Source organism: Macaca nemestrina, chromosome 5 (assembly GCF_043159975.1).
Source record: "Macaca nemestrina isolate mMacNem1 chromosome 5, mMacNem.hap1, whole genome shotgun sequence".
Taxonomy (NCBI): domain Eukaryota; kingdom Metazoa; phylum Chordata; class Mammalia; order Primates; family Cercopithecidae; genus Macaca; species Macaca nemestrina.
This window is the reverse complement of record NC_092129.1, coordinates 170,880,885-170,900,246: the sequence shown is the minus strand read 5'-3', so window position 1 is coordinate 170,900,246 and position 19,362 is coordinate 170,880,885. Positions and strand designations below refer to the sequence as shown.

The 19,362-nt window shown below is 43.6% G+C and overlaps 1 protein-coding gene across 23 annotated transcripts in view; it reads left to right on the top strand.

The window, feature by feature from the left end:
• The window catches only part of LOC105482440 (phosphatase and actin regulator 1), a 578,235-nt gene that overhangs the window by 520,168 nt on the left and 38,705 nt on the right, over nt 1-19,362 (top strand). For all 23 annotated transcript variants that reach the window (XM_024792994.2, XM_011742549.3, XM_011742548.3 and 20 more), the window contains one exon: nt 313-469. In XM_024792994.2, the coding sequence (XP_024648762.1) occupies nt 313-469 (157 nt within the window). The remainder of the gene's footprint in view (nt 1-312; nt 470-19,362) is intronic.

Genomic DNA, 19,362 nt, shown 5'->3' with positions numbered 1-19,362 from the left:
CCCCCTTTGCAGTCCACTGCACCCCACAGCCAGTCCTGCCCTCCTTTGTGATGTCGCCTGCATGCTAGGTGTTCCTGGAGAGCAGAGACCCAATCACAGGCTCCCCATGTGCTGTCCATGTGCCCCACACAGTGCTAGGGGGGTAGAGTGTGTGGCAATGGCAGGAACTCTAGGAACTGAGGCCTTAACCACTTTCAGGTGTTAAAGCATTGATGACTTCCTTCCTGCCTTGTATCTTATGGCCCAGGGTTGGCCCTGTGGGAGCCCAGGCAGATACGTCAGCCTTAGTTGACTCATTTCTCTCTCCTATAGGCTCCCTGGCCATGAAGGTCTGCAGGAAGGACTCCTTAGCCATCAAACTCAGCAACAGGCCCTCCAAGCGAGAGCTGGAAGAAAAGAACATCCTTCCCAGGCAGACGGATGAGGAGCGGCTGGAGCTGAGGCAACAGATTGGCACCAAGCTCACCAGGTAGGACAGCGGCACCTTCTGCCTCCCTGGCAGTGGGCCTTTAGCTTTCCAGATTCTAGCAAAAGAATTCACTCTCGGCCAGGCGCAGTAGCCTATGCCTGTAATTCCAGAACTTTGGGACGCCAAGGCAGGTGGATCACATGAGGTCAGGAGTTCAAGACCAGCCTGACCAACGTGGTGAAACCCCATCTCGACTAAAAATGCAAAAATTAGCCAGGCATGGTGGCCTCTAATCCCAGCTACTCAGGAGGCTGAGGCAGGAGGATCACTTGAATCCGGGAGGTATAGGTTCCAGGGAGCTGAGATTGCGCCTGTGTGACAGAGCAAGACTCTGTCTCAAAAAAAAAAAAAAAAAAAAAAAAAAGATGCAATGGAAAACATCCCATTTTGTCTCCAAGGTTGTTTCGATAGTGCTCTCTCTTTCATTTATACAAATCTTGGAAAATTCACTTGATTCAAGGTTCAGGGAGAAATTGAGAGGCAGTTTTCCAGGGAGAATAATCATCTGTAGAAAAGCCTCCATCATCTGGCCAGGCACGGTGACTCATGCCTGTAGTCCTAACATATTGGGTGGCCAAGGAGGGCAGATTGTTTCAGCCCAGGAGTTCGAGGCCAGCCTGAGCAACAAAGTAAAACCCCATCTCTACATAAAAAATTAGCTAGATGTGGTGGCACATGCCTATGGTCCCAGCTACACGGGAGGTTGAGGCAGGAGGATGGCTTGAGCATAGGAGGTCAAGGCTGCAGTGAGCCATTATTATGTCACTGCACTCCCAGCCCAGGTGACAGAGTGAGAAAGAAAAAAGAAAAAGAAAAGAGAAAAGAGAAGAGAAGAGAAGAGAAGAGAAGAGAAGAGAAGAGAAGAGAAGAGAAGAGAAGAGAAGGGAGAAGGAGAAGGGGAGGGGAAGGGGAAGGGGAAGGGGAAGGGAGGGGAAGGAAGGAAAGGAAGGCCTCCATCATGTAATAGAATTGACCTATGGAGAGATAAGGTGTGGTTTGACTAAGCACAAAGCAGTCAGATAAACAAACTTTCTGCTATACGGTTAAGTGGTTGGTAGTGATGCCTCATTACTCCACTGGGACTCTTTTTGAGTGATTGCCCTTTATGTATGGATATTACAGACATAGGCATAGCTTTATATTATATTAAGATATTAACCACCTATCTATGTATTTGTAATCAAGGGCATGTTTATGTGACATTAGGTAACCTTTGTTGATTACTTATTATTTGCCACCATTCTCTAAACATTTTATATGTATTAAATAATTTGTCTTTGGGCCTCTCTATAAGATACACATTTGTACACCCATTTTACAGATGAGAACACCAGGCATAGAGAACTTTGGTTGCTTTGCATAATGTCACACAGCACAGCTCTGGAATTCTCTCTCTTGAGCCCTTACTTTGTACCAGACACTGTTGTGAGTGCCTGGACATAATGTGTGGATGTCTACCAGGGCTTAATTTCTGATTCTCCCTCTTACTAGCTGTATGGCCTTAAGTAAGTCACTTAGTTTCTTCTCTGTGTTGCTGCATAAGTAAAAGAGTGAGTTGTGAAAATTAAGCAAGTTAATAGAAGTATTTAAAACAGTGTCTGGCCCATAGCAAGCAATCAGTTACCTGTTGTTACCATCACCTTTGCAATGTACAAGTGAGGAAGGTGGTGCATAGAGATTATGTAGACATAGGCATCATCCAACTGTATGCCAGTATTCTTCCCTCCCACCTGGTTTACTTTGTTACCTAAGGGCAGCTTCTTTTCCAAAATTAACATGGTTTCCTCTTGGAGGATGTTGTAATGGTACAGGGCTTTGTAAAATGGTCAACACTGATGGATGATTGGACAGAGTATTATGCAGTCTTTAGAGTCATAGAATGAAAACATCTAACCACCTGCCACACACACATACATACTTTCTCTCATTGATTGGAGTAACACGGCCTTCTCTTTTAATACCTCAGTGATAGTTGCAGCTCTCTAGAGAGCCTGTCCCATTGTTGGAGAGCCTTATTGTTAGGCATTTTTCCAATATTGAACTGAAATCTGTCCATGCCACTCCCATCCATTGGTCTTATTCTGTGTTTTCTGCACCTTCATCCCCTGTAACACGGCATGCTTTAGCATACTTCAAGATAATGATCCTGGCCTCCCTGATCTCTCTCACATTACATAGAACCATATGTCAATTCTGAGATTGGTTGGGGTGGGTGGGTAGGGTTCTGGGCTACTCCTGACCCAGCTTGTTCAAGTTTACACATTATCCTCTAGGGGATTAGAAAAAAGAGAAGGAGCAGATCTTTTATCATAGCTCCTTCCCCTCACTTCCCATTCCTCCAGCTCTGCTACAGTACAAGCAGAGCCCCAGGTATGTGAGGGGCAAATGAAAATTTATCTGCAGGTGGGAGTGAGATGCCAGAGCATCTGGCTGCCTGAGTGACTTCTTCTTTGGCAAGTGTGAGAGAGAGATGGGAAGCAGAGGAAGTTGGCCTGTGAGCCTGGCCACCTGCTTTTTCACTGTGGGGTCCTTGCACCTGGTTTAGACTAGCACAGTAAAAAAGGGCACCGTTGTCTGAGAGCATACTCCTAAAAAGAGAGACAACCCCTGCCTGTCCTGCCTGAATACATATCCACAAGCCACCACCATGACTGGCTAGCAAAGGCAGCTGCAAAACCCAGAGGTGGGAAGAGACATAAACCATCCATGTCCTGAAAGAGGTTCTCTGTATCTGAAATCTTATTCTGGTAAATCAGCCCTTTCCCAACTCTTCCCCTAATAAGGATGCTTAAATACTGCTTGGAATTTGTGACATCCACTGAACGTTTACCATAGTATACTTCGTTCCCAGCCCTCTTTCATTATGGCTGATAGCAGGTGTGTTATTCAGTTCACTGCTATGAAGAAATACTTGAGACTGGGTAATTTATAAAGAAAAGAGGTTTAATTGACTCACAGTTCTGCATGGCTGGGGAGGTCTCAGGAAACTTACAATCATGGCAGAAGGCACCTCTTCACAGGGCGGCAGGAGAGAGAATGAGTACAAGCAGGGGAAATGCCAGACAGTTATAAAACCATCAGATCTCATGAGACCCACTCATTATCACAAGAACAGCATGAGGGAAACTGCCCCCAAGATTCAGTTACCTCCACCTGGTCCTGCCCTTGACATGTGGGGATTATGGGGATTAAATTCAAGGTGAGATTTGGGTGGGGACACAGAACCAAACCTTATCAGCAGAAGAAGACACGTCAACTAGGGACAGAAAGACAAAGTAGAGAAGGCAGCATATTCAAGCGATTGAGATGACCTGCGTCCTTCCTCTGAACCCACTTTGTCCTTCACTCTTTCAACTAGGGAGTTTCTTTCTTTGTGGTAAGACCCTTGGAAGCTCTAGCCAGATTGCAGGGACTGTGCCTAAAGGACAGACTGTCAGGAATGTCTAGCAAATTGGCAAAGTTGTACAGAGCTTAGCACATGTCTCCATATGGCAGATAGGTCATATCTATACCTCAAGGCCATTTTTGAGGTAGCACAGCCATTAATGCAGACCCAAAGAGTTTTAGGGACTATTCCCTTTAGAATTGAGAGCTCAGCTCTGTGCTTCCAGCCACCCATTCATCCTGAAGCCAGGGAAGAATGAAGGGGAAATCTGAGAACCAAAAAGTGACTGTGGTAGAGAGTGAGCTACTCTGGAGTCAGGAGTTTGGGTTCTAGCTCTGATTCTTTCATTTCCTAGTCATTTGCCCTGAGGGCATTAGACTAGGTCATCTGATTACTATGTGTAAAACATGTGCTTTATGATCACAAAAAGCAACTAAAGGAATGCAGACGTGTGCTGTAGAGTTGACATTTCTGAAGCTACAAGGCCGCAGCATTCTCTGGCTATTAATGTACTGGAAATGTTAGGCTCTTTGAAAAGCATGTGGCCAAGTCTGTGGTCCTCATGGAGTCAGCAAGATAGAAAACATAATTTTAGCCTGAAAGTTCCAGTAACATAAGAAAAAAAAAGACCACAATGTGCAGCATTCTAAGAATAATCCCTGTGCTTCCAAAAACGTTTACTTGTTGAGGCTATTGGGCAGACTCTCCTAAGTCTCAGTCAGCAAGTCATCTGGATTTTTAAAGAAATAACTATTTCAATTAACTGCCATTGGAAACGTATGGACTACCCTAGGGACATGAAGGTTGGCCAGCAGGGTTCCTGTGGCTCCTCCTCCATATGTATACAGACTTTGAACTTTGGGATGGCACAGAGGACCGAGGAGTGGTGAATGATGCCATCCACTGGGGCGCCAGGTGAAAATAGTAGAGCTTCTGTTTACATTCATTTCATGTCATCCTTTTTAACATGGTTATTTGTGCCCGGATTGTACTGTGCATGGTGTATCATTGCAGTAGTACCTGTGTCTTATACAAAAAGAAATGGTACATATGAGGACATGTGATTAGATTCGTATGGATGAAGTTCTCTTAGAGTCCCCTGATTTGAGGGTCACTTCTCAGTGCTACGTGAGTAACACTTTTCATCTCCAGTGGACACACAGAAACCTCAGGGCAATCCCTCGCCCCACCTACCCTGCCCCATGAGAAACCATTCTGTGTTCTCTCTACATCTCCTCTTGGGATTCCACATCCTGAACCCTAGGAGGTGCCCTGACTATGGGATCTTAGCCATCATATCTACTTCTAGTTCTGTTCATTTGTCAAGCTTTTTATTCCCACAAGAGTAATGTTCCCTCATGACCCCATTTTGTTTATTTGAAATATAATTGAACATACTACCCCAAAATATCAGTATTAAAAAAATTAGACATGGAGCCATGCTTCTCAAAGTTCATAGTTAGGGTGCCCTGTCAGGGCGACCTCGTGATCAGCCAGAACCAGCATGCTCTGGCACTTCCTCACGTTCCAGCCTGTGGCACTGACTGATTGGTGAAGTGAAACCCCCAGAGGTTGGAGCTTCGGATCACTAGTTATGGGGTGTTCTGGAACTAAAGAGAAACCTGATGCCTAACAAGCTGTGCTTTTGATTCTGAAACATCCCATAAAAAGTGAGTCATTCAGTAAGTTGATAGGGCTACTCATGTTTAAAGGAAGGAGATTAAGACTCCAAAACATGACCTATTAGTGGTCAGTCAACAGCCAGTCTACTTGGGACCTCACCTAGGGAACAGCTAGCTCTTCAGACCCAACAGAGGATCGACTGGCCCAGTCCTCTCCAACTGCGGTCCTCTGTCCCCACTCATACCCTCTTGGTTGTTTGGACCAGATGAAAAAGCCTGCAAAAGAAAAATAAAATGGAAAGTGCCTCACCATACACACAGGAGTTTATCATCTAAAGTGAGCGCAGGAGTAAATGAGGATTGAGGCCGTCTACCTCCCTGACATACTCCTTCCTCTAAAATATCCCTTTACCCTTAAAATATCACCCTCCTACTCAGGAATGAACTATGGGCTTTTTTTTTTTTTTTTTTTTTGGCAGTCAGAGTTGACCAGAATTTTTTCATCAACTGAGCTGGAGCAGGCAGACCCCCCGCTTCTAGTCGGATGCATCTCTATGTAGAAGCTCTTGGAAGCCTGGCCACTTGGTTTGGGAAAGAACATTTCTCCTTGTGATGTCCTTTTCCTAAGCTAGACATAGCCAATAATGCAGACCACTCACCTATGATTATTCCCAATGATCAAAGGAAGATACTGACTTCATTTAAGCTACTTGGTGTATTCATTTGCTGGGGCTGCCATAACAGAGTCCCACAAATCAAGTGGCACGCACAACAGAAATGCATTGTCTCAGAGTTCTAGAGGCTGGAAGTCTGAGATCCAGGTGTCAACAGAGTTGGTTCCTTCTGAGGGCTGTGAGGGAGGCTCTGTTCCGGGCGTCTCTGCCGGCCTCTTGTGTTTGCTGGGAATCTTTGGCCTTCCTTGGCTTGTAGATGCATCACCTCAATCTCTGCCTTCGTCTCTGCATGATGCTCTCCCTGTGTGTGTATCTCTGTGCTCAGATTTCCCCTTTCTATAAGGACACCAGTTATGCTGGATTAGGGCCCACCACCCCATCCTGAAGACCTCATTTTAACATGATTATCCCTGTAAAGACCTTGTGAGGTGCTGGGATTAGGATTTCAACCTGGAAGTTTTAGGAAGACAGAATTCAATCCATAACACTTGGAGAAGTGTCAAGTGGGCTTACCTAGAGAAGGGACCATGACCCCAATTGCTTGTGGAGACAGAGAGAGATTGCACAGAAGTGAAGCAGACAGTGAGGAGATAAAGAGGGAGTGTTGGGAACAGGGGCAAGATGAAAAGTCCACCCTTGCATCAAGAGGCCATCGCTGTTCAGCTTCAACCCCATGTTGTTTTGCAAAAATGAAGGACTAGTTTGTTAGCTCTTCTGAGAAAAGAATCTGGATTTTTAAAATGACAATTTCAATTGTTTTAGACTTTATAGTACTGGCACAGTGGCTCACACCTATAATCCCAGCACTTTGGGAGGCCAAAGTGGAAGGATCACTTGAGCCCAGGAGTCTGAGACCAGCATAGACCCCATGATAACAAAACAAATTCTTAAAAATTAACTGGGCATGGTGGCATCCACCTGTAGTCCCAGCTACTTGGGAGGCTAAGGTAGGAGGATCCCTTGAGCCCAGGAAGTCGAGGCTGCAGTGAGCTATAATTGTGCCACTGCACTCTAACCTGAGCATCAGAATGAGACCCCTCTTTAACTGAGATAGGCAAAAATATATATTTGTAGACTGAATTCGGCGCAATGACTCCATCTCAGTCCTGGGCCACCTATTTTAAATCTTGGACCTGGATGGTGTAGTTTATTCTGTTTATAGTATATTCATGAAGTCTTTGTTCGTGCACTGCACATGCCGAGGAGACAATGAGACAGGAATAGTAGGTGTGTTGTAAATGTAAATGTGAACACGTGTATGTGTCTATCAGTAGCAATTTAAAATTAGCATCTGTAGAATTCAGATTAGTTTGAATGTAACTCTACATTGCTTAATGATGGGGTTACATTCTGAGAAATGTGTCAGGCAATTTTGTCATTGTGTGGCCATCATGAAGTGTATTCATACAAACCTAGATGGTAGAGTGTACTACACTCCTAGGCTAGATGGTAGAGACTATTGCTCCTCGACTAGAAACCTGTATGCTATGTTACAGTACTGAATACTGTAGCAATTATAACACATGGTATTTGTGCATCTAAACATAGAAAAGGTAAAATAAAAGTACAGTATTATATTATTTTGGGACCACAGTCCCATATGCAGTCCATTAACCAAAAGGTGGTTATGAGGTGTGTGACTTTGCTCATTTGTGTGGATTGATCTTCAATCAATATGCCATATTCCTAAAAATGAACACTTGTTCCAGGTCTTTGTTTTAGGAATTCAGTTAGGTTGCTGCAGAATGTCTATAAGTGACTCCTAAAGAACACATTAAGTTGGATGAAGCTGGTGAAGTAGCTTCCCTGCTTTCTTTTCCTTAACACCCACAGCCTGGGAATCAGAAGGGTTTAAGGTTAAAGCACCTAGTGACACTGATAGCTTGAATCTACACTTAAGGCATGGAAACTGGCACTAAGCCCCACGTGGTAGATCAGATGTGGTTTTCTCCTTCGTAAATGGCCAAAATTCTTCCTCTTTTCTCTCCTCCTCACTACTTTATCATTACCATGACTTTAAAGGCTGGCAAGTGGGGCATAGTGAATAAGATAGTGAGATAATAGTCTGATCATCTCCATGAAACCTAGTATGTTACTCTGCCTTATTTAGAATTTTATAATATGCTAGATAGAAAAAGTATCCTAAATCTGTATTCTATACTCCTAAGTAGTCTACACCATTGTTGCTACAAGCAGAATATGAAATAATATGTACCAAGGATTATGCGCTGCTTTAAATCATGATACAATATTCAAGAGAGAAAACTGAAATCCATTTTTTATGCTTGTAGCACAGCCAATAAAATACAGTAATCTCGACTTCTAAATGTAGTTTAAGTAGTGTTTATGGTTGGGGAAAATTGGTGTGGTGAGTCTGACACACCGACACCTAGCTCCAAAGTGCCAAATAGTGTCTCCCCAGGAATCTAAGGACTAATGCTGAGTGTGAGCTGGCATCTCCCCAGGCTAGGTAATTTCTTCTGCTGCAGAAACACTGTCTAAAAATAGGAATAACAATAAAAGGCTCTATGAATTCAATTCAACTTGGACTTACTCAGTGTCCCTGGATACGTGTCACTGTGAATTACCACTGCAAAGAAAAAAGGAAGGAAAATAGACTGGAGTGAAGTTTTGGAGGCCATGCTTGTAGGCCTAGCCCTTGCAGTTGTGTGCCATTATCATCGCCATCATCATCATCCTCCTCCTCATCATCATCCTCCTCCTCCTCATCATCATCATCCTCATCTCAGCTGTGGAGGAGCAGGGAGTGGGGCACAGCTTAGAGAGCACAGGAGAGAAATGGAAACAGGGCCCTGGTATTCGCTCATCTTCAGATCCACAAAGCCTGGGTGGGAGTGGCTCAGGCCAGGGAAACCTCCCATAAACTAGGAGGATTCTGAGACCTCCCATAAAACCGAAGGAAGACACCAGTCACCAAACTGAAACTGTGTGTTGGGAACAAGTCAGGTCAGGGTGAGCATGACTTGAATGTATTTATTGAGTCCTACAACATTTGTACCACAAATGCATGGACTCTTAGAGGAGCTAAGCTGCTTTCAGATAATTTGACATCTTTTATGAACTCACTGCACACAGTAGAAAATCCTTTTTGAGAGTCCTTCGGGAATACTGATATCTTCCGAAAGGTGCTCAGATGAACCTAGGCTACAGCACTACCTGTTTGATAGAAAGTTAAAGAAACCACATGTTCACTGGGGCTTATTTTAGAAAAAAAAAAAATCAATATAAGGTGAGAAAGCTGTCTGGATAACAAGATTTGTGCAAGATGCATTGGAAGGAGGTAGAAGAAAACTTTAAAACCACACATGTAGAGGTTCTGGCATTGAGCCATGGGTCACAGCCATCACAGGGCCGTACAGCCATTGAACATGTCTCAGAGCCCTTGCAGGGACGTGCATGGCCTCTTACTCTCTCCCTCCAGCCTCTAGCTGTTAAGAGCTGCAGCAAAGACTGAACTCTTGACATCCTGTTGCTAGGACAAAGTTTCTAAGCCTTGACTCTGTGTGTGTATGTGCATGCCTGTGTGTCAGGAGGAGAGGAGGCCCAGCCTGCAAGCCCAGGTCTGCATGTTGAGGAGCAGAGCCACATCTTGGGGAGCACCGCTAGTTCTCTGCATCTGTGACTTGCGGCTGCCCCGGCAGCCTATACATTTTTCAGTGATATAGTAAGTGTGGTGGACAAAGAGCTGCCTTTTACCCAGTGGGAACACAATCGATCTTAGTGTTTAAACTTGCACAGGTTCTTTTTAAAAAAAAAAAAAAAGAAAAAGAAAAAAAAGTGGCCATTCTTGGAGGTTGTGAGTCTTACTTTGTTTTATATTTCAGAGCTGTTTTAAACGACTGATTATTCCAGCAGCATTTCAAATTTTGGGTGCAGGGGGTGGGGAGAGCACAGCTATACTCAACTGCAGACTAAGCAGGGAATGGAGGAATCTTCTGGGCTGCATGGTCACATTTTAAGAGGCTCCTCTTAGGGTAGATGAAGAGGAAGCTTCAAAGACTGAGCTGTTTGTTACTCACAGCCCCTTTTTGTTCTCAGGTGATTTTCCCCTAATCTGTAATGATCGTTCTTGTTTGTTGTTCATCTAAGCAGATGGCAGAAAGAAAGGCTGTGTTTCTGAGGATATTCGCTGTGGTTTGTTATTGTTGTTGTCGTTTTTGATTTTTTTGTTTGTTTTGTTTTGAGATGGAGTCTCACTTTGTTGCCCAGGCTGGAGTGCAGTGGCACAATCTTGGCTCACTGCAACCTCCACCTCCCCGGGTTCAAGTGATTGTCATGCCTCAGCCTTCCGAGTAGCTGGGACTACAGGCATGTGCCACCACACCTGGCTAATTTTTGTGTTTTTAGTAGAGATGGGGTTTCAACCTGTTGGTCGGGCTGTTCTCAAACTCCTAGACTCAAGTGATCCGCCTGCCTCAGCCTCCTAAAGAGCTGGGATTACAGGCATGAGCCACTGTAACCAGCCAGGATATTTGGCGAAGTGAAAGAAGAATCAACCCATCTACATTTAAAGACCTCTCAGGGCGAAGGTCCCTGACACATGCTATATATAACTTTAAAGCCTGTTGCTGTAGATAAAGTGTTTCCCTGTCAGCACCTCATCTAATAATCCCCATGCAACCCTGCAAGGCGGCTGCTACTGGGAATCCCATTCTGTAGATGAGGAAACAGAACCAATTATCTTAGAGATGATAAAGGGCAAAGAGAAGCACATCTTCTAAATCCAGGGTTTTCCTATTTCTGGCAAACCCACTGGAAAAAAATGTTTAGTTTGGTTTAGTTTTCATGTTGAACAGAGCTTCCCTCCCAAGGACCTGTGGTTTGGTAGGTATCCTGGTGGACTGTAAAGTTCTAGACCAGTGGGTCAAGCTTGTACATGCAAATGTCCTCAAGGGAGAGATAAGGCATGGAATGAAGAAGAGGAAAGGAGATATTCTTCTATCTCGGGCTTAACTGGGCTTTTTATTGCATTTCAGTAATACCTGTGCCTGTTGCAATGTGGGGAACAGAGGTTCGATGCAGTGGTTCTCCTGGTGTGGCCCATGGGCTAATGGCATCATCATCTTCCCCTGGGAATTTGTTGAAAATGCATATTGTCAGGCCCCGTCCCAGACTCAGAATCAGAAATTCTTGGGCTGGGGACGGGGGTGGTGTGCAGGAATCTGCATTTTAACTAGCATAATTCCGATGCACACTAAAGTTTGAGAAGCAGTGGGCTAGTAAGAAGAGCAATCAAAGACTTTGGAGCTGGACCTGAACTTGAAAGCTCTTCACCATTTACTAACTGGGCCCCTGTCAAGCCTTAGTTTCCACATCTGTAAGATGGACCTCCCACACAAGGTCATCCAGAGCACCAAATGAGTAAGACTTTCAATTGTAGTAGATAATGAATGCTAGTTCCTTCCTTCTCCTGGTGAGTTTGAATACTGTATCATGCTAGACTCTTATTAGAATAAGTAATGCTGGGCAGGCACGGTGACACACAGCTGTAATCCCTGCATTTTGGGAGGCCAAGGCAGGTCGATCACTTGAGATCAGGAGTTCAAGACCAGCCTGTTGAGCAAGGTAAAACCCCATCTCTACTAAAAATGCAACAAAAACTAGCCAGGTGTGGTGGCACAGGCCTGTAGTCCCAGCTACGTGGTAGGCTGAGGCAGGAGAATCGCTTGAACCCAGGAGATGGAGGTTGCAGTGAGCTGAGTTTGCACCACTGCACTCCTCCAGTCTGGGCCAAAAAAAAAAAAAAGAATAAAGAATGCTAGTTACCCTAACAGGAAAATCCTAAATCCCAGTCACCTAAAGCAGCAAAGGTTTATTTCTCACTGGAGTTAAGCCTAATGTGGATCTGGTAGCCTTGATCCTTCAGGTAGCCATTACATACTTCTAGAACACATGGCTCCAATCTCAGTTTCAAGGGAAGAGCAAGTAGAGGAGGCACACACATCACTTCTGCTCACAGTCCATTCATCAGAACCCAATCTCACTTCAAGGGAGTGTGGAAAACATAGAGAAGCACACGCAGTGTTGGAAGAACATAAAGGACCTTTTCCACAATTCCACTGAGCCTACAGTTGCCACATAGGTCTTTAGGTCATGGTTCTTGCAGTTGTGTAAAAGGGACTGTCACAGCTATAAGAGACTTGATTAAGACTTTTCACAGTTAGCAGTTGGAATTCAGGGGCACCAGGTACATCTGAATGGAGCATATCACGTGGATTGCCAGAGGGGTCTGTCTTGGGGCCAGTATATGGAGGTCACTAATACCCATGGTCTATATCAATGAATTTGCGCCTGAGGTTAAGTTTAGTAAAGCAACTTATGGAAATCAAAATTATCTCAATTAGAAAAAACAGACTCAAAAAAATCAACATTGCTTTTACTTAAAGGAAAAACTAGCTTAACTACAACTGAGAAATCACAAAAAGGAACAGTAGACTTTGAACCTGAGTGAGTTTGTTTTATATGAGTTTAAGGTTAAATTTCCAGGGAAACAAGTTACTAAGGGAGACCATGGGAACCTCAGCTTCAGCCAGTTGATTCAATTGGAAACTGTTGATTAAGCACCAACCGTGTTCACAGCTCTGTAGTGGGTGTTATTTAAAAGGCAGCTAGATCATTATGCTTCTCAGAAGGTTTAGATGAGTGAGTCGCGGTGTGCTTACTGTTCTCTGGTTTCATCCAGAAAAGATGTAGCAAGTTCCATGAAGAAGGTGCAGATCTCTCTGTAGCAAATTCTTTCATGGGTGCAAATTTATTTTAGATTATTTCTCTCGCCAATTTTTTTCCCTTTAAAATGTCCCCAAAAGAATGGAAATGAGTCAGGGCTCTGATCATGTAAACACTGAATAATCTAAACATCTGTTTCTGAGGTTTCTTTTCTCTTAAACTTGTGCATTAATGTGAACAACTTCAACTTGAGTTGTCAGACCACTTTTTTTTTTTTTTGCAAGATGTTCTTGTCTTTTCTACAACCTTTTAACCACTTATAAGCTTATAACAGCCACAAAGATGTGTCATTTCTCTCATAAATTTACCATGAAAGGATTTCTTAGTCACTTGTGAACTTACCAGGAGGCAGTGAATAAACTCTGATGTAAATCATTTTATGAAGCATTCAAATAATGGTCTAAACCTTGGTTAAAAGGCAATTTTACTGCATGGAATATTCAAATATCTCTTCTAGGCCTTTCAGACTGGCTCCGAGATTTTTGTCACTGTGTGGACTTTGGGCCTATGACTTGTTGGAGACTCTTTGATGAGTTTCTTTTAAAAGAAAAAAAAACTTAGGTTCAAGGGTATATGTGCAGGTTTATTAGAGAGGTAAATTGCATATAGCGGGGGTTTGGTGTGCAGATTATTTTGTCACCCAGGTAATAAGCATAGTACCTGATAGGTAGTTTGGTAGTTTTTTGATCCTCAACCTGCTCCTACCCTCCACCCTCAAGTAGACCCCAGTGCCTGTTGTTTCCTTTTTTGTGTCTGTGTACTCAGTGTTTAGCTCCTACTTATAAGTGAGAACATGTGGTGTTTGGTTTTCTGTTCCTGTGTTAGTTTGCTTAGGATAATGGCCTCCAGCTCCATCCATGTTACTGCAAAGAACATGATCTCATTCTTTTTTTTTTTTTTTTTTTGAGACCGAGTCTCGCTCTGTCGCCCAGGCTGGAGTGCAGTGGCCGGATCTCAGCTCACTGCAAGCTCCGCCTCCCGGGATTATGCCATTCTCCTGCCTCAGCCTCCTGAGTAGCTGGGACTACAGGCGCCCGCCACCTCGCCCGGCTAGTTTTTTGTACTTTTTAGTAGAAACGGGGTTTCACTGTGTTAGCCAGGATGGTCTCGGTCTCCTGACCTCGTGATCCGCCCGTCTCGGCCTCCCAAAGTGCTGGGATTACAGGCTTGAGCCACCGCACCCGGCCGATCTCATTCTTTTTTATGGCTGCATAGTATTCCATGGTGTATATGTGTATATGTACTGCATTTTCTTTATCCAGTCTGCCATTGATGGGTATTTAGGTTGATTCCATGTCTTCACTGTGGGCAGTGAATAGTGCTGTGATGAACACACATATGCATGTGTCTTTATGGTAGACTGATTTCTATTCCTTTGGGTATATACCCAGTAACGGGATTGCAAAGTCGACGGGTAATTCTGTTTTAAGGTGTTTGAGAAATAGCAACTGCTCTCCACCATGGCTGTTTACAGTCCCACCAGCAGCATATAAATGTCCTATCTTCTCCACAACCTTGCCAGCATCTATTATTTTTTGACTTTTTAATAATAGCCATTCCAATTGGTGTGAGGTGATACTTGGTTTTGATTTGCATTTCTCTAATGATTAACGATGTTGAGCATTTTTTCATGTTTGTTGGCCACGTGTATGTCTGTTTTTGAAAAGGGTCTGTTCATGTCCTTTTTAATGGGTTTGTTTGGTTTTTGCTTGTAAATTTAAGTTTCTTATAGAGCTGGATATTAGACCTTTGTTGGACAAATAGTTTGCAAATATTTTCTCCCATTCAGTAGGTTGTCTGTTTACTCTGTTGACAGTTTCTTCTGCTGTACAGAAGCTCTTTGGTTTAATTAGGTGCCATTTGTCAATTTTTGTTTTCATTGCAATTGCCTTTGGCATCTTTATGAAATCTTTGCCAGGTCTTGTGTTCAGAATGGTATTTCCTAGGTTATCTTCCAGGGTTTCTATAGTTTTAGGTTTTAAGTCTTTTAATCTATCTCAAGTTGATTTTTGTATATGGTATAAGGAGGAGGTCTAGTTTCAATTTCCTGCATATAGCCAGCCAGTTATTCCAGCTCTTTCGTGCATTTCTTCACCCACTTCACAACTGTATCATTAGGATCTGAGAGTGTAATAGAACATTTTAGAACTTAAATGGACATTTACTATCACTGTGTCTAGCCTTAATTTTATAGGTAAACAGCTGATAGACGCTACGCTACTAGTCAAGTTCACATAGTAATTTCTGACAACTAGGATTTAAAATAAAGTCCTCTGACCCAGCCAGTGCTTAAAATTAATATCTCTCAAAAAAGGGAGAAATATATCACATTTTACTGGAAGAAACAGGCCAGTTTGTTAGCAACCATAACAAATCATATACCTTAGTTGATTTTCTCAAAAGAAAAATAAATAAATAATGTAGAGGTTTTGAGTGAAATCTTAAAAAAAAAAAAATCAGTAAAAGGAATCCTTGAATTCTCCCATAGATACGTTCTTTCACAGCCAGCATTATCTTCCTTGATCCCACTTAGCCAAAAGACCACTGAAATTAAATGTGTCAATGAAAGATGTTTCCCTATATGGATAGCTGATGGTTCATTACAGCCGAGCAAAGTCTCGTTAATCATTTTGAAAACTAGGCAGGTACTCTAGAAAATTCTTTGGCCGGTACCTTAATTTAGAGTTGGCCTGTTCTTGTGATTCTTTCAAATGATAAGTGAAACTCTAATCATCTATACTTATTAAGAATTATCTGTTCTTTGTTTCAGTGGTGAAGTTGGCATTTCCATCTATAATTTCCATTGCATACAGTGCTCCTTCTCCCTCACCCACCAAATGTGGCTTCAAGCTTGATGGGATATGATTTTTCTGTAGCCCCTATACAGAGCTTGCACATGGACCTGAATATTGAAAGAGCAGAATGGGATTATAACTGAGAAATTTGCAGTACAGTTGTTCTTCATGTGTCCCCATGTATCTTTGCTTACTGGCAAAACACCTCGAATCTCATGCAAAATGCTAATAGGAGTGATTCATTTTATTTATCTTCATTATGTTCATTTCACTCCTCCTGGGATGCCAAGATTTTTATAATGGCCTCAAAAATTGCATACATGCCTAACTAAATAGTAATTTTGAAGCAGAATGTAAACACGGAAAAGCATCCAAAGATGCAACCCTGGAAAATCGCTTTTCCTCTCATTCTAAAAGCAATTCCTTTGAAATATAAGTGAATACACTTCTATTTTAGGAAGTGTGATAATGAAAATTTGATCTTCTGTGCCCTTCAACTCATTAAAACAGCAGTTATTCAAACTGGGCAGCCTCTTTAGTTCCTCTGAAAAGAAATAGGTAGACAGATAAACAGTGGGTGCAGACAGGTCATCGGTGTATTGAAAAGAGGTTCGCCTCTCCTGTAAATCCAACCCTCCTTTTGACTGTTAGGATTTTCCTTGTTTTGCTCATCTTCACATTGTAACTTGTTAAGTTTCCTCTTTTGCATGTGTGCGTGTGCGCGTGTGTGCGTGTGTGTGTGTATGTGATGGAGTTTCATTTTTGTCCCCCAGGCTGGAGTGCAATGGCTCCATCTCAGCTGACTGCAACCTCCACCTCCTGGGTTAAAACGATTCTCCTGCCTCAGCCTCCTGAGTAGCTGCTATTACAGGTGCCCGCCACCATGCCTGGCTAATTTTTGTAGTTTTAATAGACACAGGGTTTTACCACATTGGCCAGGCTGGGGGAACTCCTGACCTCAGGTGATCTGCCTGCCTTAGCCTCCCAAAGTGCTGGGATTATAGGTGTGAGCCACCGTGCCCAGCCCAAGTTCCCTCTTAAAAGATGCCAAGACAGGTAATTGCATCTTCCTGTGCATTAACATGACATTGTGGAAGCTAGGCATGCACCTATAGCCCCAGCTGCTCAGGAGGCTGAGGCTAGAGAATCACTTGAGGTCAGGACTTCAAGGTTGTAGTCTGTGATGATCACACCTGTGAATAGCCACTGCACTCCAGCCTGGGCAAATAGTGAGACCCTGCCTCTTTAAAAAAATAACCAAATTTTTAAATGACATTATAAAGGAGCTGCCGTCTACAAATTTGGTTCAACCAATGAATCTACCACCTGCCCATTCTACCCAAAGAAGCCTGGTTAATGTGGCATTTCAGGTGAAGCCCCCAGCACATCCTCCTTCAGTTACTCAGCACTGCCTTTATATTCATGGAACTGTGAGCGAGCAGCTTCTCCCTAAAGCCTGCCATATCAGTCCAGCACATCCTTGAAGCATTTCTGCAGAGCAGCCTTGGCCCTCGCTCTGTGGTGGTTCTCTGTCAAATTTCCCAATCTCTTCACAGTTCTTAATGAACAGAGCCATCTGCGGCCACAGCCTGTGAAATCTGATTCTCTTCACACAGTCAGCAAACAGAGCCACTGGGATATGCTCAGGCAGCTCCCAGTAGGAAACCGTAAATGCATATAGCTTTGTCTAGGCAAAAATAAAATGAGCTCATTCATTCAAAACAAAACAATGAAAAGCATTGTATCATGTCAGCTGCAGGCTACCTAAGAAATTAGTTAAAATGTATCATAAATGTAGATCACATATTAAGTGATCTCTATGCACTAATTTGTTTATAATATAGCATCGAGGTATTTGTAAAATTCTATGGCACGTGTTTTGAACATGAAAACTTGTCATTTCTATAAAATCTTTCAAACTGCCTGTTTGGCAAATAAACTTGATCTCGGGGGAAATTCTGGTCTCTTGTGTGTGATCACGGTTATCCTCATGTTGAGGTGATCACAAAGCCCCAAACTGAGGGACCCTGTTAGAGGAGATCAATCATCATTGTAAGGCCAATTAGTAGACAGGGCAATAACTCATATTGGGAGAAGCATGCCTTTAGCTGCCATAAATGGAGGAACTCATAGTTGCAGCCACATCCCAGCAGCTCTGATCAGACTGCAGAGCTACCAAAAATCTAATCCGCATGTGTGGGGTAAAGCGCAAGCAAGGGACAGAAGACTGGAAGCCACAGCGGAGAGGAAGTTGGCATAAAAAGCACTCTGCAAATATCAAAATCGTGTGCCAGCTAAGCAAAGCCAATGCATAAGCTATAATGTCTTCTAGATATTTTATTCACGATGATGAGGGTGATGAAGAACAAGAGGAGGAGAAGTTAGGCCTTCCGTCCTCCCTGGCCAGCCACAGTTCCAAACTGTACCATTCTTAAAGGTTTGATTAACCGTTCGTGGCCTATCAGCATTATTCTTTGTAGCCTTCTGGCCATGCTCGTGCAGGGGTCCCCAACCTCCAGGCGGTGGACTGGTATCAGTCTGTGGCCTGTTAGGAAACAGGCCCCACAGCAGGAGATGAGTGGTGGGAGCGAGCGTTACTGCCTGAGCCCCACCTTCTGTCAGATCAGTGGTGGCATTAGATTCTCATAGGAGCGCAAACTCTGTTGTGAGTTGCCCATGCGAGGGATCTAGGTTGCACGTTCCTTATGAGACTCTAACTAACGCCTGATGATCTGAGGTGGAGTCACCCTACCCCTGAAACCACCTTCCCCCCAAACCCCCATCCATAGAAAAACTGTCTTCCATGAAAGCAGTCCCTGGTGCCATAAAGGTTGGGGACAGCTGGTCTAGTGTGTTAAAGGCCCCAGCAGATTACATCTTTCTGGTCAGGGTTATGAACTACACACTAAAATGTATGGTGACTAGGCCGGGCGCGGTGGCTCACGCCCGTAATCCTAGCACTTTGGGAGGCCAAAGCGGGTGGATCACCTGAGGTCAGGAGTTCAAGAACAGCCTGGCTAACATGGTGAAACCCCGTCTCTACTAAAATTACAAAAATTAGCCGGGTGTGTTGGCAGGTGCCTGTAATCCCAGCTACTCAGGAGGCTGAGGCAGGAGAATCGCTTGAACCTGGGAGGCGGAGGTTGCAGTGGGCCAAGATTGTACCACTGCACTCCAGCCTAGGCAACAGAGCAAAACTCCATCTCAAAAAGAAAACAAAAAAAAAGTATGGTGAGTAAAGAATCACCCATTTCATTTTTCACTGGGGAACCAAAATAATTTCCATCTTATAAGTTACGACCATTTGTGTGATTCTGCTCCATGGATGCTTCAAGAAAGAAGTTTTCAGACATTGGTGACACTCCATGGTAGGAGCCCACCAGCTGTGGCCCACAGACTAAACCCACTCCACTGCCTATCTTTGTCAGTAAAGCTTTATTGGAACACAGTCACACTAATTCACTTACCTACTCTCTGTGGCTGCTTACACACTATAATGGCAGTGTTGAATAGCTGCAACAGAAACTGTATGGCCCACAAAGCCCAAAGTATTTACTATCTGTCTCTTTGAAGAAGAAAGAAATGAGACATTTAAGGACCTAGAGTGAGGACATTAGAGAATGTGGCCTTGCTCTCACAGTATTGATCCTAGATCTATTTAGAAAATGCA